At 48.3% G+C, this 24,399-nt stretch overlaps 1 gene segment (V, D, J or C); it reads right to left on the bottom strand.

The window, feature by feature from the left end:
- Positions 1-276: 276 nt before the first annotated feature.
- Positions 277-24,399, bottom strand: part of LOC138801505 (Ig heavy chain C region-like) — a 67,392-nt gene continuing 43,269 nt past the window's right edge. Inside the window, 4 exon segments of the C gene segment in view lie at positions 277-621; positions 2,398-2,709; positions 14,320-14,631; positions 18,256-18,567. Of these exon segments, the coding sequence occupies positions 617-621; positions 2,398-2,709; positions 14,320-14,631; positions 18,256-18,567 (941 nt within the window).

Below are 24,399 nucleotides of genomic sequence, written 5' to 3' on the forward strand. Positions count from 1 at the left end.
AAGTTGTCCTCTACCGGTTAGGGTAGCTGAGGCCAGCAGGTAGCAATGGATGGGTGGGAAGCAGCCGGGCTCACTGTCCCCGTCTCCCCCCTCCTCCTGGGTTTCCAGCTGCAGCTATTGGCAGAACACTACTGCATAAACCTGCAAAATGCTCTTATTTTCATAGAAACACAGTAGTAGTGTACACAGGGTAGAGCATTGGAGGAGTAACGGTAAGTAATGGAGTCATGGGCCAGTAATGAGGCAAGAGGTAATATATACGTCTATAGACCATAGTGATCCAGATAATATTTTATTCAGCCTTTATTTAAAGGTTTTTACCTGTAACATTACAGTATGATATTTTTACTATTACGTCAGTTTCCATACAGATAAGGCCCCCTGTGTAGGTTACTGTATGTCAAGTCCATTCATTCATTGCTTCCAGCGTATAATTCCTGATACAGCATGACAAATAATAAATAGAATAAAATATAATAAAATGATGACATTATCTTCCATTTCTTTAGCAGAAGCCGAGTATTCTCTTTATCCCTGTGATTCATCCCCGACGTGGCGGCAGCTTCTTCTTCTACATTATCGCACTCCGACCATTCACAGTATTGGACCCTTCATTTTATTCTGTAAAACACAACATTTCTCTTTTTACCTTGGTTTGAAGACCAGCTTTCATTCTCCTATTACTTTGGTAAGATGAAATCTCAGCTGGGATTGGTTGTTATGGGCAAAACACAAAATCTTCCTATAAGACAGAGCCAAATATATATATGTCCCATTGTTTCTTGTTATATTAGGGACGGATGTTTGTCTGGTTCATCTGACTTTGTCTTATTAATGGTGCGTTCAATGGTGCGTTTCATGGAAGAAATTTTTAAAAGTAGGGAATCCCCGCGTCAGCTAGGCCTAGGCCTATACCTAGATAGGCCTATACCTAGATAGCAACAGGTCTATTGAACAATTTGGAGCTCATTTATTTGCTTTGAAACAACTGTACCGATCCCATCAGGTGAAATACAGTATCTTCTGTGGGCCAACGCAGTTGTTCCAACAAATATAAAGTAGTTTGCAAATGATTTATTGCCACTTTCTAGAGTATGTCTCTTCTGCAAACAGTGCCAGGTGTGCCTGAGGAGTGCCTACTTTCTTCTGCTGCAGGAACAGGACCCAGTTTGTACCCCTTGTACCCCTTAAGTTATACAGAAGATCAGTATTAGGCCATGTTCACCCTGCTGGTGTGATGATGTGAAGGACAAACTTCCCCCTGTTGTTGTGATGATGTGGGGAGGACACACTGCGCTCTGCTGGTGTGATGATGTGGGGAGGACACACTGTGCCCTGCTTCTGTGATGATGTGAAGGACACACTCCCCCCATGTTGGTATGATGTGAGGAGGACACACTGCGCCCTGCTGGTGTGAGGATGTGGGGAGGATACATTCTGCCCTGCTGGTGTGATGATGTGGGGAGGACACACTGCCTCCTTTTGGTGTGATGATATTGGGAGGACCCACTGCGCCCTGCTCGTGTGATGATGTGAAGGGCAAACTGCCCCCTGTTGGTGTGATCATGTTGAGGAGGACACACTGCGCTCTGCTGGTGTGATGATATGGAGGACACCCTGCCCCCTACTGGTATGATGTGGAGGATACCCTGCCCCCTGCTGGTATGTTTATGTGGGGAGAATACACTGCCTCCTGTGATGATGTGGGGAGGACATGCTGCCCCCTGCTGGTGTGATGGTGACGTGGGGTACACACTGCCCCCTGCTAATGTGATGATGTGAAGGACATGCTGCCCCCTGCGGGTGTGATGATGTGAAGGACGCACTGCCCCCTGCTGGTGTAATGGTGACGTGGGGTACACACTGCCCCCTGCTAATGTGATGATGTGAAGGACATGCTGCCCCCTGCTGGTGTGATGATGTGAAGGACGCTCTGCCCCCTGCTGGTGTGATGGTGACGTGGGGTACACACTGCCCCCTGCTGATGTGATGATGTGAAGGACATGCTGCCCTCTGCTGGTGTAATAATGCATGGAGGACACACCGCCCCCTGCTGGTGTAATGATGTGTTTAGGACACACTACATCCTGCTGGTGTGATGATTTGGAGGACAAACTGCCTCCTGCTGGTGTGATGATGGGGGGAGGACATGCTGCCCCCTGCTGGTGTGATGATGTGGGGAATAATAAACTACCCCTGCTGGTGTGATGACGTAGATGACACACTGCCCCCTGCTGGTGTGATGATGTGGGGAATAATAAACTACCCCTGCTGGTGTGATGACGTAGATGACACACTGCCCCCTGCTGGTGTGATGATGTGGAAAACAAACTACCCCCTGCTGGTGTGAGGACACACTGCCTTGCTCTCTCTGTCTTTATAAATGTATACACTCACCATAGACTTGTAGTCTCCCCATCCTTCTCTCTATAGGTTTCTCCTGGGAGGGATGGTCCACCAGACATATAAATTCTGCCCCCAGTGTGGGGGTGATGGTCAGACTGGCCGTACAGCTGTAGGTGTTATCGGCCGCTCTCCTGGATGTTAATAATTGGGTATGTTCATTAGTCACATCTTGTCGATCTTTCTTCCATCTCACAGTGACTGAATCTGGGAAATACCCTGAGATACGGCACCGCAGGGTGACCGGGGAGTCACAGAGGAGGCGGGGAATGTAAATGTTTTCTATGACTGGAGTCCATCTGTAATCTGCAAAAAAGCACAGGAGATACAAATAGTGCTCACAATGTTAAATACAAGGGAAATATTACACATAGATGTAGGGCGGGGGCAGGAACCTGCGGCCTCCGACTGTTGGAAAACAATAATTCCCATCATGCCTGGACAGCGGAAGCATAATGGCCGAAGGTTTCCCCTTCCTGATATAAGGTTCCAGGATGTATTCTTTGCTATGACAGTAGATGTGCTCTTAGTACTGTCATTCCACTAATATCTGTATCTGCTTTTGGCTCGTTCACACTACGGAATTGGCGCAAAATTGCTTGCGGAACCCCCATGCACAGACTTGGTGCAGAATTCTGCCTGCTATCTGTTTGAATGGGAGGGCTCGTGCGCCTCTCCACTCAGAATGGACATGTCAAGAGTGGCAGAGAGGCGTGGAGAGAGGAGGCGCACCAGCCTAAATTACAAATCTCTGACACTTTCTGACACCAGTGGATTTAAAAGGTTTTCTTTTTTTTGCTAGAGTACCCCTTTAACTTCGCCCTTGAAGTAAATGCCAAAAATCAGTAACAATTTCTCAATGTCAATAGAATTCTGGATTTTTTATAATCCCATCGACTTGCCTGCTACTGCATTAGGCTATATTCATACAACATTGTTTCCTAGCCGTTTTATGGTCGTCTTTTTGGACGGCCAACTTTTTGAAGAAAAATTACAGCCATATTATGCAAATAATGGCTGCAATTTGCATAATTATGGCTAAAATTTGCATAGCCGGGAGTAATACTGCAGACTTTCAATGTGCAAATCTAGAGAATTTAGAAAATATTAGCAATATTTCTATCCCCGTGTGAACGAATCCTTAGGTTTTGTTTACACACTAAAATAAAGGTAAAGTACGGCCGTATTTTCAATTAATACGCTGCATTGAAGTCATTGGGAAATTGTCCGGCAGTGCACACACAGCATGGAACAACATCTGCAACTGATTACAACCATCCAAATATTTACCACACAAAATACGTCTGTTTTTTAACCTGTTCACTCAATTGTTTCATTTTCATTTAAATTGAAGGTCGTATTTAGCGTTTATTTTGTGTGTGCACCGAGCCTAAGGCTATGTTCACACACAGTATTTTTCCTCGGTATTTTGCAACCAAAACCAGGTGGAAGCGGTGTCCCCTTGTCTCTCCAGGCGGAGGCAGTGTCCCCTTGTCTCTCCAGGCGGAGGCAGCACCCCCTTGTCTCTCCAGGCGGAGGCAGCGCCCCCTTGTCTCTCCAGGTGGAGGCAGCAACCCCTTGTCTCTCCAGGCGGAGGCAGCGCCCCCTTGTCTCTCCAGGCGGAGGCAGTGCCCCCTTGTCTCTCCAGGCGGAGGCAGCACCCCCTTGTCTCTCCAGGCGGAGGCAGCACCCCCTTGTCTCTCCAGGCGGAGGCAGTGTCCCCTTGTCTCTCCAGGCAGAGGCAGCACCCCCTTGTCTCTCCAGGCGGAGGCAGTGTCCCCTTGTCTCTCCAGGCGGAGGCAGCACCCCCTTGTCTCTCCAGGCGGAGGCAGCGTCCCCTTGTCTCTCCAGGCGGAGGCAGCACCCCCTTGTCTCTCCAGGCGGAGGCAGCGTCCCCTTGTCTCTCCAGGCGGAGGCAGTGTCCCCTTGTCTCTCCAGGCGGAGGCAGTGCCCCCTTGTCTCTCCGGGCGGAGGCAGTGCCCCCTTGTCTCTCTAGGCGGAGGCAAAGCCCCCTTGTCTCTCCAGGCGGAGGCAGCGCCCCCTTGTCTCTCCAGGCGGAGGCAGTGTCCCCTTGTCTCTCCAGGCGGAGGCAGCACCCCCTTGTCTCTCCAGGCGGAGGCAGTGTCCCCTTGTCTCTCCAGGCGGAGGCAGCACCCCCTTGTCTCTCCAGGCGGTGGCAGTGTCCCCTTGTCTCTCCAGGCGGAGGCAGCACCCCCTTGTCTCTCCAGGCGGAGGCAGCACCCCCTTGTCTCTCCAGGCGGAGGCAGTGTCCCCTTGTCTCTCCAGGCGGAGGCAGCACCCCCTTGTCTCTCCAGGCGGAGGCAAAGCCCCCTTGTCTCTCCAGGTGGAGGCAGTGCCCCCTTGTCTCTCCGGGCGGAGGCAGTGCCCCCTTGTCTCTCTAGGCGGAGGCAAAGCCCCCTTGTCTCTCCAGGCGGAGGCAGCGCCCCCTTGTCTCTCCAGGCGGAGGCAAAGCCCCCTTGTCTCTCCAGGCAGAGGCAGCACCCCCTTGTCTCTCCAGGCGGAGGCAAAGCCCCCTTGTCTCTCCAGGCGGAGGCAGCACCCCCTTGTCTCTCCAGGCGCAGGCAGTGCCCCCTTGTCTCTCCAGGCGGAGGCAGTGCCCCCTTGTCTCTCCGGGCGGAGGCAGTGCCCCCTTGTCTCTCCAGGCGGAGGCAAAGCCCCCTTGTCTCTCCAGGCGGAGGCAGTGCCCTCTTGTCTCTCCAGGCGGAGGCAGCGCCCCCTTGTCTCTCCAGGCGGAGGCAGTGCCCCCTTGTCTCTCCAGGTGGAGGCAGTGCCCCCTTGTCTCTCCAGGCGGAGGCAAAGCCCCCTTGTCTCTCCAGGCGGAGGCAGTGCCCTCTTGTCTCTCCAGGCGGAGGCAGTGCCCTCTTGTCTTTTGAGGGGGTTTTACCTGGAACATCTTTTCCCCATATTTCTTGTAGGGGCCATTTATATATTTAAATAAATGAATCATATCTCCCCTTAAATGTCTCTTCTCGAGACTGAACAAATGTAATTCTTATGCATCTCCACCAAATCTATTTCCAACAGCACAGAAGATGAACAAGAATTTCATTACAGTATTGGAAACTTCAACAGAAACTACAACAGAATTGGAAACTACAACACTGACCCTTAGGTAGGGCTGAGCGGTATACCGCAAAAATACCGATACCGTCACTGGCGTCGGTTAACCGACTTCAGCTTGGCCAGGACGGTATTTGCGGTATTTTTGTATTTGGCCCCGTTCCCACTGAGCAAAGCTAGCAGAATTCCGCTAGCTTTGCTCAGTGGGAACGGGGCCTTTCTGTGTCCCTGTGCCCGTCCTGTCAGAGCTCCCGGCACACACACGAGCAGCCCGGCACTAGAGCTGGTATCAGAGCGGGAGGTGGAGAAGCAGCAGGGTCCAGGTGAGAATGCTCCCCCCCTACACCCCTATCCGTCCCCCCTGTATAGTCATACACCCATATCCCCCCTGTATAGTCATACACCCCTATCCCCCCTGTATAGTCATACACCCCTATCCCCCCTGTATAGTCATACACCCCTATCCCCCCTGTATAGTCATACACCCCAATCCCCCCTGTATAGTCATACACCCCTATCCCCCCTGTATAGTCATACACCCCAATCCCCCCCCTGTATAGTCATACACCCCTATCCATCCGCCCTGTATAGTCATACACCCCTATCCGTCCCCCTGCATAGTCATACACCCCATATGCCCCATGCTCCCCCCTGTATAGTCATACACCCCAATCCCCCCCTGTATAGTCATACACCCCAATCCACCCACCCTGTATAGTCATACACCCCAATCTCCCCTGTATAGTCATACACCCCTATCTCCCCTGTATAGTCATACACCCCTATCACCCTCCCCTGTATAGTCATACACCCCTATCCCCCCTGTATAGTCATACATCCCTATCCCTATGTGCCCCCCATATAGTGCCCCCCTGTATAGTCATACATCCCTATCCCTATGTGCCCCCCATATAGTGCCCCCCTGTATAGTCATACATCCCTATCCCTATGTGCCCCCCCTATATAGTCATACACCCCTATCCCATGTATAGTCCTGTAACCCCATCCCTATGTGCGATGCCCTGGCCCCTGGGGGCCACTTCCGCAGTGCTGGTGTTATGAGCGGGCAATGACCGGGGCAGCTGTAGGGGTTATACTTGTCACGGTATAGGCCTGAGGGCAGCACAGCTGTAGGGCCGGTCTGTGGAATCTGCGGGTGATGATGGGCATGCGACTCCTCGCTGCACCTAGTCAGGGCACCAGTTAGTGGACACCAATGCCAGGGTTCAGTAACAGCGGTTTTATTATAGATGAGGTAACTAGTAGCAACAGTTCTGTCCGGATGCAACCGGGTATATAGCAGGCTTTGACAAATAAAGTATGAGAGAAAGTAGCGTTGCTGGGCAGTTTACTGGAGAATAATACTTGCTGTGAATCCTTGCAGCGATCAGGAGAGATAACGGAATGACACCCAGATGAGAGAGAAGACTCCGGACACTTGAGCAGGCAGATACAGCCGAAGACTTGAATACTGCAGAGCACCTGATCCACACTTCTAGTGGTGAAGTGGGAGCTGCAGAGAAAGGCAGGAGAGGGCCGACACACATCCTCCTTGCTTGGAAGCAGGGGGAAGACTCACTTGTTAGGAGGAAGTGGGAGGTCACATTGTCTCTCCAGGTGGAGGCAGTGCCCCCTTGTCTCTCCAGGCGGAGGCAAAGCCCCCTTGTCTCTCCAGGCGGAGGCAGTGCCCTCTTGTCTCTCCAGGCGGAGGCAGTGCCCTCTTGTCTTTTGAGGGGGTTTTACCTGGAACATCTTTTCCCCATATTTCTTGTAGGGGCCATTTATATATTTAAATAAATGAATCATATCTCCCCTTAAATGTCTCTTCTCGAGACTGAACAAATGTAATTCTTATGCATCTCCACCAAATCTATTTCCAACAGCACAGAAGATGAACAAGAATTTCATTACAGTATTGGAAACTTCAACAGAAACTACAACAGAATTGGAAACTACAACACTGACCCTTAGGTAGGGCTGAGCGGTATACCGCAAAAATACCGATACCGTCACTGGCGTCGGTTAACCGACTTCAGCTTGGCCAGGACGGTATTTGCGGTATTTTTGTATTTGGCCCCGTTCCCACTGAGCAAAGCTAGCAGAATTCCGCTAGCTTTGCTCAGTGGGAACGGGGCCTTTCTGTGTCCCTGTGCCCGTCCTGTCAGAGCTCCCGGCACACACACGAGCAGCCCGGCACTAGAGCTGGTATCAGAGCGGGAGGTGGAGAAGCAGCAGGGTCCAGGTGAGAATGCTCCCCCCCTACACCCCTATCCGTCCCCCCTGTATAGTCATACACCCATATCCCCCCTGTATAGTCATACACCCCTATCCCCCCTGTATAGTCATACACCCCTATCCCCCCTGTATAGTCATACACCCCTATCCCCCCTGTATAGTCATACACCCCTATCCCCCCTGTATAGTCATACACCCCTATCCCCCCTGTATAGTCATACACCCCAATCCCCCCCCTGTATAGTCATACACCCCTATCCATCCGCCCTGTATAGTCATACACCCCTATCCGTCCCCCTGCATAGTCATACACCCCATATGCCCCATGCTCCCCCCTGTATAGTCATACACCCCAATCCCCCCCTGTATAGTCATACACCCCAATCCACCCACCCTGTATAGTCATACACCCCAATCTCCCCTGTATAGTCATACACCCCTATCTCCCCTGTATAGTCATACACCCCTATCACCCTCCCCTGTATAGTCATACACCCCTATCCCCCCTGTATAGTCATACATCCCTATCCCTATGTGCCCCCCATATAGTGCCCCCCTGTATAGTCATACATCCCTATCCCTATGTGCCCCCCATATAGTGCCCCCCTGTATAGTCATACATCCCTATCCCTATGTGCCCCCCCTATATAGTCATACACCCCTATCCCATGTATAGTCCTGTAACCCCATCCCTATGTGCGATGCCCTGGCCCCTGGGGGCCACTTCCGCAGTGCTGGTGTTATGAGCGGGCAATGACCGGGGCAGCTGTAGGGGTTATACTTGTCACGGTATAGGCCTGAGGGCAGCACAGCTGTAGGGCCGGTCTGTGGAATCTGCGGGTGATGATGGGCATGCGACTCCTCGCTGCACCTAGTCAGGGCACCAGTTAGTGGACACCAATGCCAGGGTTCAGTAACAGCGGTTTTATTATAGATGAGGTAACTAGTAGCAACAGTTCTGTCCGGATGCAACCGGGTATATAGCAGGCTTTGACAAATAAAGTATGAGAGAAAGTAGCGTTGCTGGGCAGTTTACTGGAGAATAATACTTGCTGTGAATCCTTGCAGCGATCAGGAGAGATAACGGAATGACACCCAGATGAGAGAGAAGACTCCGGACACTTGAGCAGGCAGATACAGCCGAAGACTTGAATACTGCAGAGCACCTGATCCACACTTCTAGTGGTGAAGTGGGAGCTGCAGAGAAAGGCAGGAGAGGGCCGACACACATCCTCCTTGCTTGGAAGCAGGGGGAAGACTCACTTGTTAGGAGGAAGTGGGAGGTCACATGGTTGCTCCTGGCCAGAGCTAGTCGGCCATTGGAGGAACCATGGTTACAGGGCACTGGCACGGTCACGTGATCAACAGCCTTGCATACCACTGTACAATGTAATAGTACACAGGAATACATGAGAATACACATGAGAATGCACATTACCAGAGAATACTAGGGGAAAACCAGCAGCAGTTGCAGTGCAAACACTTACCAGAACAGGCATGGACACAGCAATAGAAATGGGCACAATAGGAGTAGTAGTCCTTGCGTGTTCTGGGACACTGCATACCTCCCTAGCAAATTTGAGCCGACCTCGGTGAATCTAGAAGGCAGCAAACATGAATAGACTGGACAATCAAACAACAGGAATGAATCATGAGAGTGAGTGTGATGAGGTGTGTGTTTCCCACGCCCAAGGCACAGGTGAGAAGAGAGAGAGAATGAGAAACCAGGACTTCACCTAGGGGTGCCTAACGTACTCTGGCGACCAGGTAGCTAGTGTGTGAACCATCTGACGTGTAAGCCAGGAAAACTTAACTGCTGGTGGGTGACCCTCAATATTCCAGCCAGTTAGACAGTAGGTTTTCTGTTAAATGTGTTACCCTACTGGAGGAGAACGTGAAGACCTGTGTACTATCTTGGCGTGTCTGAGTAGTGCCTTGGATACCTGGAAGAGAAAAGAACAAAATAATAAAAGCAAACATACATGGGGAGCTCCCTTTCATACCACTCAATCACACACACAAGCACTCCACAGGCCAAACACACGAAAAGGTATCCAAGGTGCAATATGTATGGACCAGTGTGAATATTAGGTAAGACTATGTGTGATAACTACTGTGTTGGGACAAGACAGAGGCGAACAAATACTGGAAACAAAAAGGAAGGAAAACACAACAGACAACAAATACTGCGAGGTCCTGAGGAGAACTGGCTCACATGAATCTGAATGAAAATCTGAGAAAAATCTGCATACGAACTGGCTCAACTAAATCTTTCCAGCTATAGATATGATAATAATACACAATAATGAGACTGGATGAGAAAATACACTCCTACATAAACTGGACTTTCTCTGAGGTATATGTAAACTGACTTCTCTTACTCAGAGGAGGAGCTATCTGACTTAGACACTGGAAAATAGACTGTTTTACAAAAAAGGCACTCTACTCTGAGGCAATCTATGTAACCTTGTGCTTACTCAGAGGAGGAAATACAAAGACTTTGATAACACTGAAATACAATAGTAGAATAAGTGTAACACTAGAAATAAGTGCAACAATGAACAAGTGCAATAATACCCTGTGTGGAACACACAATCACAGGAAAGTGCATTAGGAAGGAATGGGTTAAGTGTCTCTGTTAGGTAGAGTCTCTTTTAGGCAATTAGACATCGTCCATGTAAAAGGCTCTGGGACAGGCACTAGAGAACTTTTTGTTATTGTAAGTGTCCATCAGCTCGTGGCTGGTTAGTACAGGGAACTTGGTCAGGAGGACCAGGCACGAAACTTAAACGTTGCAGGAACTGGAACAAAACAGACAACAAAAACAGTTTAACCCCTTAATGACATCGGGCGTAAATTTACGCCCTGATGCCGGTAAGGGAGTTCAGAGCGGGGCCGCGCGGCGGCCCCGCTCTGAACCGCGCCGGTCCCGGGTGCCGCGTGTAGCCCAGGACCATAGGTATTAGCGGGCACGGTCCGATCGCCGTGCCCGCTAATACAGTAATCAGATGCAGCTGTCAAACATGACAGCTGCATCCGATTACCGGACGCAGCGTCATCCCTGGTGTCTAGTGGGGAGATCGCTCCTCCGGGATGTTATCCCGGAGGAGCGATCTCCGTTTCTGAAGCCGGCCGGGGACCGCTCCAAGATGGCGCCGTCCCCGGCTCGGCACTCGTTTACTTCCGGCTGCAGCAGCCGGAAGTAAACGAGTGCCTATCTCATGGATCTCTGCAGCATATCTATGCTGCAGAGATCTCAATGAGAGATCAAAGCACTTATACTAGAAGTCCCCCAGGGGGAATAACCCTAACCCCAGGGGGAATAACCCTAACCCCAGGGGGGCTTCTAGTATAAGTGTAAAAGTTAAAAAAAAAAATTCATTATTAGTAAAAATCCCCTCCCCTAATAAAAGTCTGAATCACCCCCCTTTTCCCAGGTTATAAATAAAAGTAAATAAATAAATAAACATGTTTGCTATCGCCGCATGCGTAATCGCCCGAACTATTAATTAATCACATTCCTGATCTCGCACGGTAAATGGCGTCAGCGCAAAAAAATCCCAAAGTGCAAAATTGCGCATTTTTGGTCGCATCAAATCCAGAAAAATTGTAATAAAAAGCGATCAAAAAGTCGTATATGCGAAATCAAGGTACCGATAGAAAGATCACATCATGGCGCAAAAAATGACACCTGACACAGCCCCATAGACCAAAGGATAAAAGCGCTATAAGCCTGGGAATGGAGCGGTTTTAAGTGTCGAATATTTGTTGACAATGTTTTAAATTTTTTACAGGCCATCCGATACAATATAAGTTATACATGTTATATATCATAGTAATCGTAACGACTTGAGGAACATATATAACAAGTCAGTTTTACCCCAGGGCGAATGGCGTAAAAACACATTTCCCCCAAATAAACAAATTGCTTTTTTTTTTCAATTTCACCACACTTTGAATTTTTTTCTGGTTTCGCAGTGTACTTTATGCAAAAATTCAGCCTGTAATTGCAAAGTACAATTAGTGACGCAAAAAATAAGGGCTCATGTGGGTTTCTGAGTGGAAAAATGCAAGTGCTATGGCCTTTTATGCACAAGGAGGAAAAACCAAAAACGCAAAAATCGAAATTTGCTCTGTCCTTAAAGGGTTAAGGGCTCTGGAACCAATTATTGGGAAGAGGCAGGAGGAACCTCATTAGGCCCCTTCTTTTTCTCCTGCTTCTTCTTCTCCCATGGGTAGTAGAAGCGTGGAGGGCCTGGAGCAGCAGCATCGCTGGGTGCAGTAGTGACCACAACACTAGGGGTTACCGTGGTGATAGGAGAGACGATGGGGGCCACATGATAGGTGACGGTCGTGGTAGAAGAGGCAGCCTTAGCCACAGCAGTGGGGGCAGTAGAGGGGGCTGCTGTAGTAGACGGGCCCGCTGTAGTGGAAGCTGCAGGAGTAGCGCTAGGCATAGCGGTGGCAGCTCTAGTGGCAGGCGACAGGGCAGCAGGGCCTGCTGAATGTCCTCGATCAGCTGCATAATCTTAGGCCCACGCCCGAGCATCCATTGCGGCAGGGGCGGTGAATCACGCCCTGGAGGTTGCCACAGACCTGGGGATATGAAGGCCTTAGCAGAGTTCTCCCCTTTAGGGCCAGGGACTGAGGACAGAGGAGTCGGTCCACTTACGATCAGGTCACCATCCGGTGATGTGAACCCTCCGGTGGTGAAGGCAAACTCGGAAGCGCCGGAGCGATCGGGTCCCGGTGAGACGCTGGCATCGGATGTAGGCTCCTCGTCTGGACCAGCGGAGGCCAGGGTGGAGGTCCGGCTGAGACTCTCGGGCAGGTCAGGCATAACAGGTGCTGCGGCTGCAGATAGGTGCCCCTCATAAGTCGCCATCTTGCTGCGCGCTGCCAAGCTTTTCAGGAAGAGGAGGGCGGAGCGCAGAGACTGGAAGCCCGACTCGACAATCTGCCCAGCAACAGTGACGTCAGCAGACTGAGGGAGCCGATCAGGAGCAGTGCTAGTAAAGTCTATGGTGCCTGGCGATTCCCGCGCTTTGGCAGTGCAGCAGTTAACCCCCTCCTCTCCGGGGTATGGCGCAGTCATAAATTCCAGCACAGTAGGCCCCAATAAAGTGTAGTAGACATTTTTCTCCTGGACATGGGTGCGGGGCACTTCCATAACTCCCATAGCAACACCACCGGTAGCAAAGTCTTTCTGGGGGTTGTAGTGCGCTTTTGGGGTGTTTGGAGCGGGCGCAACTTAATCCGCTATCCTGTTTGTGACGCCAAATGCGATGCCCTGGCCCCTGGGGGCCACTTCCGCAGTGCTGGTGTTATGAGCGGGCAATGACCGGGGCAGCTGCAGGGGTTATACTTGTCACGGTATAGGCCTGAGGGCAGCACAGCTGTAGGGCCGGTCTGTGGAATCTGCGGGTGATGATGGGCATGCGATTCCTCGCTGCACCTAGTCAGGGCACCAGTTAGTGGACACCAATGCCAGGGTTCAGTAACAGCGGTTTTATTATAGATGAGGTAACTAGTAGCAACAGTTCTGTCCGGATGCAACCGGGTATATAGCAGGCTTTGACAAATAAAGCAGGAGTGGTGCTGCATAGGCTGTGAGAATACGTGCCGGATGATGGGAGTAGGAGTATGAGAGAAATAGCGTTGCTGGGTAGTTTACTGGAGAAGAATACTTGCTGTGAATCCTTGCAGCGATGATGAGAGATAACGGAATGACACCCAGATGAGAGAGAAGACTCCGGACACTTGAGCAGGCAGATACAGCCGAAGACTTGAATACAGCAGAGCACTTGGTCCACACTTATAGTGGTGAAGTGGGAGCTGCAAAGAAGAAGTCCAACTCCTCTGAGGTAGGAGAGGGACGACACACATCCTCCTTGCTTGGAAGCAGGGGGAAGACTCACTTGTTAGGAGGAAGTGGGAGGTCACATGGTTGCTCCTGGCCAGAGCTAGTCGGCCATTGGAGGAACCATGGTTACAGGGCACTGGCACGGTCACGTGATCAACAGCCTTGCATACCACTGTACAATGCAATAATACACAGGAACACATGAGAATACACATGAGAATGCACATTACCAGAGAATACTAGGGGAAAACCAGCAGCAGTTGTAGTGCAAACACTTACCAGAACAGGCATTGACACAGCAATAGAAATGAGCACAATAGGAGTAGTAGTCCTTGTGTGTTCTGGGACACTGCATATGTACCTCCGGTATAGTACTACACCCCTATCCACCCCCCCACCCCCATATAGTCATACACTCCTATCCCTATGTGACCCTATGTATACACATCCTGTAGAGGCTGTATACCTGTATATACATGTCCAGGTCCCCTAATAATGACAAATAATAATAATGATAATAAACTAACCACGGGTTGCTGCTGAGTTCTTTTTTTAATCAAAATGTCGCCAGTTTGGCACGGCAAGTGGGTATGGTTTGCAAAAAGGGGTGTGTCATAATTATCGTTGAATTATCGTTACCGCGGCTACATGTGCGATAAACCGCGATATTGATTTAGGCCAATATCGCCCAGCCCTACCCTTAAGTGTCAGTGAGGAGATGCCACCCCTCTTCTCACCTGGATCCCTCATAGTCAGCTCCCTGGATTCTGCTTCCTCCATAGAGTCATGTTTCCAGGTCACTCGTACTCTGAATCCTGGATCCTTGTGACGTTCCTCAGGGATTGTGACCTCACTGGAGACGTTGTAGGTTCTGTCAGGATTCTCTGATGAGGAGTCAGTGGATGATAGGACGTCTTCTATTGCTCCTACACCACACGTCCATATAACCTTGATTCTTTTAGGATAAAATTCCTCCAAAATAAGCAAATACTTCATCTCTCCAGGGGCGGATAGACTTCTCATTACTGGATGTGACAGCTTGGGCCTTACTGAAATGTTAAGCATAGCCAAATGTTGTAAGAGTTCTAGTAATAAATAGACCATCGTACAGAAGCTGACCTTACCTTATCCAGTCCTACTGTTATACTATTTCTCATCACTATATGGATCCAGGACTGAGGATCACATCTATGTCTCTCCATTAAGTTCAGTGCTGTTAAAGAAACTCTCGCACCTATGAACCCCCTCCAAAACTACACTAATATAATATATTGTAGATTCAGAATCTGCTATTTTTATCATCCTACTAATTTGTAAGTAGGTCTGCAGTTTTTTTTGCTGTTATTCTACTAACTTACATTTGTTTGCTATAGGCCAACAACCATAGGAGTCTAAAGACGCTATTACATGGGGGCAGAGGCGTAGCTAGCTTTTCCTGCACCCGGGGCAAAGATTCCGTTTAGCGCCCAGCCCCCCCTGAGCCCCAAAACCTCCCCCCCCCCCCCCTCCTCCTGGACACCTCAAACAGAAACTTCTCACTACACTGGACTTAAGGCCGCTATAAAACACCTGCTCAGTATCATGCGCAGATCTGATTCTTGTAAAAAGACACATGACAGATACACATATACAGACATACACACAAACACACATATATACAAACACATGACAGATACACATATACAGACATACACATATATGCACATATACAGACACATGACAGATACACATATACAGACATACACATATATGCACATATACAGACACATGACAGATACACATATACAGACATACACATATATGCACATATACAGACACATGACAGATACACATATACACATATATGCACATATACAGACACATGACAGATACACATATACAGACATACACATATATGCACATATACAGACACATGACAGATACACATATACAGACATACACATATATGCACATATACAGACACATGACAGATACACATATATGCACATATACAGACACATGACAGATACACATATACAGACATACACATATATGCACATATACAGACACATGACAGATACACATATACAGACATACACACAAACACACATATATACAAACACATATGCACATATACAGACACATGACAGATACCCATATACATACACACATGTGCACATATACAGACACATACACATATACAGTGGTTTGCAATACATTAGAATATCAACAAAAAGGTTTTTTTTTTCAGTAATTCAATTCAAAAAGTGACCTCCTATATTCTATTACATACAGAGTGAACTTTTTCAAGTGTTTATTTCTGTTAAATTTGATGACTATGGATTACAGCCAAGACAAACCCAAAAGTCTGTATTTCATAAAATTAGAATAATTAACCCAAAAGACCTGCAGTGGCTTCCTAAGTGTTATAAAAGGTCCCTTAAGCCCCTATTCCACGGGTCGTTAAGAGGGGCAATACCGTTCGTATTCGGCCGATATCGGCCGCTACGAACGATATACGTCCCGTGGAATAGAGTTGCAGTCGCCTGTTTTTCAACATGTTGAAAAACAAGCGACTGATATAGCAGCAATCTGCTGCCGTCGCTCCGTTGAATAGGAGCGTCGGCAGACGACGCTGCTATATCCTATGGGCTGCCTGGACGATCAGCGATCCTCCGAGCAGCCCCCCCGCAGCTCCCCGCCGCCCCTTCCGCACTCACCCGCTCGCTGCAGCCGCGTTGAATAGCGGCGGCAGCGAGCGAGGAATGAGGAGCAAACGAGCGCTGAGAGCGCTCGTTTGCTCCTTAATAGGCCCTTTAGTCTGGTTCAGTACGCAACACAATCATGGGGAAGACTGCTGACTTGACAGATGTCCAGAAGGCAGTCATTCACGCACTCCACAAGAAGGGTAAGCCACAACAGTTCATTGCTAAAGAAGCTGGCTGTTCTCAGAGTGCTGTATCAAAGCATATTAATGGTAAGTTGTTAAAAAGGTGCACAAGCAACCAGGAGAACCGCAGTCTTAACAGGACTGTAAATAAAATGCCATAAAAAATTTGGGAGAGATTCACAAAGAGTGGACTGCTGCTGGAGTAATTGCTTCAAAAGCCACAAACACATCCAGACGTCTGCAGGACATGGGCTACAAGGCCAGAAGCGTCTTATCTGGGCCAAGGAAAAGAAGAACTGGACTGATGATCAGTGTCCAAGGTGCTGATTTCAGATGAAAGTAAATTTTGCATTTCATTTGGAAATCTCGGTCCCAGAGTCTGGAGGAAGAGTGGAGAAGCACAATCCAAGCTGCTTGAGGTCTAGTGTGAAGTTTCCACAATTGTCAAGAGGAAGATGAAAGACACCAGAGCCAACAATGCAGACGAGCTGAAGGCCGCTATCAAAGCAACCTGGGCTTCAATAACCCCTCTGCAGTGCTATCAGCTGATCGCCTCCATGCCACATTGCCGCATTGATGCCGTCATTCATGCAGAAGGTGCCCAGACCAAGTATTGAGGGCATTTACTGTACAGACTTTTCATTTGGTCGACATTTCTTTGTTAAAAAAAAAAAAATTCCAGTTGGTTTTATATAATATTCTAATTTACTGAAATACTGACTTTTGGGTTTTTCTTGGCTGTAATCCATAATTATTACCTTTAACAAAAATAAACGCTTGAAAAAGTTCCCTCTGTATGTAGTGACTCTATAGTATATATGAGGTCACTTTTTGAATTGAATTACTGGAAAAAAATAACTTTTTGTTGATATTCTAATTTATTGCAAACCACTGTACTGCACATACACACATAGGCAAATATACAGACACATGACAGATACACACATGCACATATAGAGATACATACACACATCTGCACATATGCAGACACATATACATACACTATAGCTCCCAACTGTCCCGGATCCGGCGGAACAGTCCCGTTTTCGGGGTGGTGTCCCGCCTTCCCAGAACAGCACCTAGTGTCCCGCATTATATTGGGTGTAAAATAAAAACAACAAACCAGTAACTCACCTGTCCGCCGGTCCCAGCAGCTCCTCTCCTGGCAGAGCACGGACTCCTGTCATCCTCCGGCGCGGGCAGCGGGGTAAAGAGACACTGGTATGATGTGAGGATACCCTGCCCCCTGCTGGTATGATTATGTGGGGAGAATACACTGCCTCCTGTGATGATGTGGAGAGGACATGCTGCCCCCTGCTGGTGTGATGATGTGAAGGACGCACTGCCCCCTGCTGGTGTGATGGTGACGTGGGGTACACACTTCCCCCTGCTAATGTGATGATGTGAAGGACATGCTGCCCCCTGCTGGTGTGATGATGTGAAAGGCGCTCTGCCCCCTGCTGGTGTGATGTGACGTGGGGTACACACTACCCCCTGCTGATGTGATGATGTGAAGGACATGCTGCCCTCTGCTGGTGTAATAATGCATGGAGGACACACCGCCCCCTGCTGGTGTAATGATGTGTTTAGGACACACTACATCCTGCTGGTGTGATGATTTGGAGGACAAACTGCCTCCTGCTGGTGTGATGATGTGGGGAATAATAAACTACCCCTGCTGGTGTGATGACGTAGATGACACACTGCCCCCTGCTGGTGTGATGATGTGGAAGACAAACTACCCCCTGCTGGTGTGAGGACACACTGCCTTGCTCTCTCTGTCTTTATAAATGTATACACTCACCATAGACTTGTAGTCTCCCCATCCTTCTCTCTATAGGATTCTTCAGGGAGGGATGGTCCACCAGACATATATATTCTGCCCCCAGTGTGGGGGTGATGGTCAGACTGGCCGTACAGCTGTAGGTGTTATCGGCCGCTCTCCTGGATGTTAATAATTGGGTATGTTCATTAGTCACATCTTGTCGATCTTTCTTCCATCTCACAGTGACTGAATCTGGGAAATACCCTGAGATACGGCACCGCAGGGTGACCGGGGAGTCACAGAGGAGGCGGGGAATGTAAATGTTTTCTATGACTGGAGTCCATCTGTAATCTGCAAAAAAGCACAGGAGATACAAATAGTGCTCACAATGTTAAATACAAGGGAAATATTACACATAGATGTAGGGCGGGGGCAGGAACCTGCGGCCTCCGACTGTTGGAAAACAATAATTCCCATCATGCCTGGACAGCGGAAGCATAATGGCCGAAGGTTTCCCCTTCCTGATATAAGGTTCCAGGATGTATTCTTTGCTATGACAGTAGATGTGCTCTTAGTACTGTCATTCCACTAATATCTGTATCTGCTTTTGGCTCGTTCACACTACGGAATTGGCGCAAAATTGCTTGCGGAACCCCCATGCACAGACTTGGTGCAGAATTCTGCCTGCTATCTGTTTGAATGGGAGGGCTCGTGCGCCTCTCCACTCAGAATGGACATGTCAAGAGTGGCAGAGAGGCGTGGAGAGAGGAGGCGCACCAGCCTAAATTACAAATCTCTGACACTTTCTGACACCAGTGGATTTAAAAGGTTTTCTTTTTTTTGCTAGAGTACCCCTTTAACTTCGCCCTTGAAGTAAATGCCAAAAATCAGTAACAATTTCTCAATGTCAATAGAATTCTGGATTTTTTATAATCCCATCGACTTGCCTGCTACTGCATTAGGCTATATTCATACAACATTGTTTCCTAGCCGTTTTATGGTCGTCTTTTTGGACGGCCAACTTTTTGAAGAAAAATTACAGCCATATTATGCAAATAATGGCTGCAATTTGCATAATTATGGCTAAAATTTGCATAGCCGGGAGTAATACTGCAGACTTTCAATGTGCAAATCTAGAGAATTTAGAAAATATTAGCAATATTTCTATCCCTGTGTGAACGAATCCTTAGGTTTTGTTTACACACTAAAATAAAGGTAAAGTACGGCCGTATTTTCAATTAATACGCTGCATTGAAGTCATTGGGAAATTGTCCGGCAGTGCACACACAGCATGGAACAACATCTGCAACTGATTACAACCATCCAAATATTTACCACACAAAATACGTCTGTTTTTTAACCTGTTCACTCAATTGTTTCATTTTCATTTAAAATGAAGGTCGTATTTAGCTTTTATTTTCTGTGTGAACCAAGCTTAAGGGCCCTATTCCACCGGACGATTATCGTTTGCATAATCGTTAACGATTAACGATCTCAAACGACTGCTATTGCGAAAGACCTGAAAACGTTCGGTCATTTCCATGGAACGATAATCGTTACTTATGATCGTAATTGCAATCGTTTCTCTTCGCTATTTATTCGCTATTGCGTTCGTATCTATTGCGAACGACCGAACAATGTCTTATTCAATGCGAACGATTTGCGAACGAGCAACGATAAAAATAGGTCCAGGTCTTATAAAGCGATCAACGATTTCTCGTTCGGTCGTTAATCGTTAACTGCATTTCAACCGAACGATTATCGTTCAGATTCGAACGATTTTACGATAATCTGAACGATAATCGTCCGGTGGAATAGGGCCCTAATGGCCCTATTCCACGGAACGATTATCGTTCGTTTTCGGACGATATCGACCGCTACGGACGATAATCGTTCCGTGGAATAGAGTGCAACGATCAGCCGACATTGTTCATGTCGGCTGATCGTTGCAGTCGCTTGTTTTTCAACATGTTGAAAAACAAGCGACTGATATAGCAGCGATCTGCTGCCGTCGCTCCGTTGAATAGGAGCATCCGCAGCAGACGCTGCTATATCCTATGGGCTGCCCGGACGATCTAGCGATCCCCCGGGCAGCCCCCCCGCAGCTCCCCGCCGCCCCCTCCCGCACTCACCCGCTCGCTGCAGCCGCGTTGAATAGCGGTGGCAGCGAGCGGCGAACGAGGAGCAAACGAGCACTGACAGCGCTCGTTTGCTCCTCCAACGACCCGTGGAATACGGGCTTAAGGCTATGTTCACACACAGTATTTTTGCTCGGTATTTTGCAACCAAAACCAGGAGTGGATTGAAAACACAGAAAGGCTATGTTCACACAATGTTAAAAAAAAAAAATTTTTTTTTATAAATTTATTTTTCCTTTTCTTCAATTACATACAAAATCACAGAATAATAAATCAACATTACTATTCTTACCTCCCCCCCACCCCTCCCTGACAGCACACAGCAAAAAAAAAAAAAAAAGACACAGCAAGTATTCTCTAAGAGCCTGCAGGACCTACCCATTCCGCCACTTATTCCAAATTCTCTGATGTTTCCCGTACCCTTTCTTCCCTTTTCTGGACGCCAGCTCCTCATACACTCTAACCCTTTTCCACCAACCCTCTCCATTCCTCCACCCCCGGGGGGGCTTCTTCCATCCACCTCCTAAGAATAAGCACTTTAGCACATCCCAAAATTCTGTTAATCAGTGTATTGGTTTCCCCATCTTCTATCAATCCCCCCAATAGAATCTCTGCTTCAGAATATACACCCACTATATCCATTCCCATTACCTGTTCAACATATCGGAAGATCTGATTCCAAAACTGTACAATCTTGGGGCAGTTCCATATCAGATGCACAAGATCCACCCCTAATTCCTAAATCTAATCTCCTCAGTGTTCTTAAACTGCATCAGCCTTTTGGGGGTATAATACAGTAAGTAAAAGATTTTAAAAAAGATTAACCTATGCGTTGGACTTGTGCACCCCAAATTTTTTACTATAGACTCCCATACCACTTCTTCTATTCTACCCAATGCAGTTTCCCACCTTACCCTAGCTCTCTTAACAAACGTGGATTCTCTCTGGTTTATAAGACCCCCATACACTTTAGTCAAAACTTTCCCCTTTACCCCTACTTCCCATATACTCTCAAACGTCTCATGTGAACTTCTAACTAATATCTGAGCTCCTCTAAAAGTCCTCATTGCAGACTTCAACTGTACATAATAGAATAACTGTGATTTACCTAACCCAAATCTACTTTTAGGTTACAAACCCACTTGCCGGGTCTGCAGCGAGTCTCCATGCTGCGTTTTTGCAGCGAGACTCGCTGCAGATCCCGGCCCTATGCTTTTAATGGCAGACAAACACGCAGCAGGGATGTACATCCCTGCTGCGAGTTTGTCTGCAGCCCTCCCCATTAACCCCCCGGCCGCCGGAGCTGATACTTCACCTGATCCCGGCTCCGGCGGTTCCCGATGTCTTCAGCAAGCCGGAGCGGGGACCAGGTGAAGTATATGCTCCAGCCAGCCGCCCGCAGCCCCGGCCGCCCGATCGACCCCCCGCAGCCCCGATCGCCCCCCCCGCAGCCCCGGCATAGATAATCCCCCCCCCCCCTCTCCCTCTGCGTAAGTGCTTCATATTTTATTCTGACTTTTTTCCGTCCCCATACCAACTTATTCAAAATTATAGTGATTCTCCTAAACCAGAGATCTGGAATCCAAAGCGGAGCCGCCTTAAGGATATATAGAACTTGAGGTAACACCACCATTCTAATCAGGGCCATCCTCTCAGCCATCAATAGAGGTAACCTGAGCCATATTTCTACCTTTTTAGAGATTTTAGTCAGAAGGGGTTTAAGGTTTAAATCCAGATAGCTCTCCACCTCTTTACTAATCCGAACCCCGAGGTATTCTATTATTTCACTCCTACCCACTGGGGATGTTATTCCCTCCGTTCCTTCTTTTACCTCCCCTAGGGACAGTAATGCCGATTTATCCCAATTCACCCCAAATCCGGCTATTTTCCCATAGTCTTCTACTAATCTCATAACCTTGGGCAGATTTTCCATTGGATCCTTGATAAACAATAAGGTATCATCGGCATAAAGGAGAACCTTATTATTCCCACCCCCTAAACCAAACCCCACTATGTCCCTAGATGCCCTACACTCTGCCAGGGGCTCAATATACAAATCAAAGAGAAGGGGCGACAGGGGACACCCCTGCCTAGTACCCCTTGATAATTTAAAGCACCTGGTAATGTTCCCGTTCACAATTACACTTGCCAGCGGATCCGAGTAAAGTAATCTAACCCAGCTCACAAACTCCGGGCCACACAATGTTAAAATTTAGTGGATGGCCGCCATTTACTGGCAAATAACGGCCAGCATTTTTGTTGTTTTAAAATAACCACAATTATTTGACCATTATATGGCGGCCATCCACTCAATTTCAACAGTGTGTGAGCATAGCCTTTCTGTGTTTTCAATCCACTCCTGGTTTCGGTTGCAAAATACTGTGTGGGAACATAGCCTTAGGCTGCAAACACATGGTCATGTTGCGTTGCAATTATATAGTTACATGCTTGGTATGGTTGAGAAAAGATACATGTCCATCAAGTTCAACTAAGAAGGGGATGGATGAGGGGATAGATGAGGGGTAGATTCTTTACATATGCATTTATGTTATTTGAAGTGAATGTACCATCAGGATCATCGCTTAAAAATTTTTGCATCAATAGACATCATTTTGCATCATTGGGATGCCGGTAGTGTGGTCCTTTTTTTTGATCCGCTACCTGATTCCCGCGCACGGTGTCGGTCTATTCCCAAACACTGGCCGGGCATGAAGCACTGGTGGCGGGCCCAGTGTAAGAATCTCCCCTCTATGACATGGCTCAATGGAGCCACGTCACAGAGGGGAGGGGTTTGTCACACTGGGGGACGGCGGGCCACCACCAGTGCTTCAGGCTGGTCCAGTGTCTAGGAATAGACCGGCAACGTGCACAGGAACCAGGGCTGTGGAGTCGGTAAGCCGCAGCTCCGACTTCAACTCTGACTCTGACTCCTGAATTTTATCAGATCCGACTCCTGCTCCTTTATAAATGGCCGGTCAGATACCAGGGGAGTTATTTATCACACTTGCTCAGAACAGCCGTAGTGATATACAGGGGTTCACACATAGTGATATAGAGAGGGATCACACAGTGATATAGAGGTTACACAGTGATATAGAAGGTCACTGTGGGGGCACGCAATGGCACGCACACACACACAGCCTGCTGCAGCCATAGCATACACACACACCCACACAGCCTGCTGCAGCTATAGCACACACACAGCCTGCTGCAGCCATAGCACACACACCCTTCTGCAGCCATAGCACACACACAGCCTGCTGCAGCAATAGCACACACACAGCCTGCTGCAGCAATAGCACACACACACAGCCTGCTGCAGCCATATCACACACACACACTTGGCTTGCTGCATCCATAGCACACATACACAAAGCCTGCTGCAGCCATAGCACACATAGACACAGCCTGCTGCAGCCATAGCACACACACAAACACACACAGCTGCAGCCATAGCATGCGCGCACACACACACACACACACACACACACCTGCAGCCATAGAACACTGAAGAAAAACACACAATCTTCTCCCAGAGAGAAAACACCACACTGAGGACAGAGGTTACTGCTACACTACTTATGTCTCCTCCTCCTCCTATATTACACAGGATATCTTAATATTACACTGCTGCTAATATACAGTCATCCAGCATCCAGGAAGAGAACAGCACAGATCTCCCCCCCCCCCCCCCCCCCCACACACACACAATGGACTCTTCCAGCTTAGAAACAAACTGCCAAATAGTGACCGACAACTTTTCCATGCCCCCCCCCTTATGTAATAGGGCCAGTGTCCTATTACTGATATATTCCCCGACCACCCTTATGTAATAGGGCCAGTGTCCTATTACTGATATATCCCCCGACCACCCTTATGTAATAGGGCCAGTGTCCTATTACTGATATATCCCCCGACCACCCTTATGTAATAGGGCCAGTGTCCTATTACTGATATATCCCCCGACCACCCTTAGGGCAAGTGTCCTATTAGAATGTTGCTTATAATATATATTCATGAGCAAAACTTGTAAAATTCATATCAA

The sequence above is a fragment of the Dendropsophus ebraccatus genome, chromosome 9, assembly GCF_027789765.1.
Source record: "Dendropsophus ebraccatus isolate aDenEbr1 chromosome 9, aDenEbr1.pat, whole genome shotgun sequence".
NCBI classification, from domain to species: Eukaryota; Metazoa; Chordata; class Amphibia; order Anura; family Hylidae; genus Dendropsophus; species Dendropsophus ebraccatus.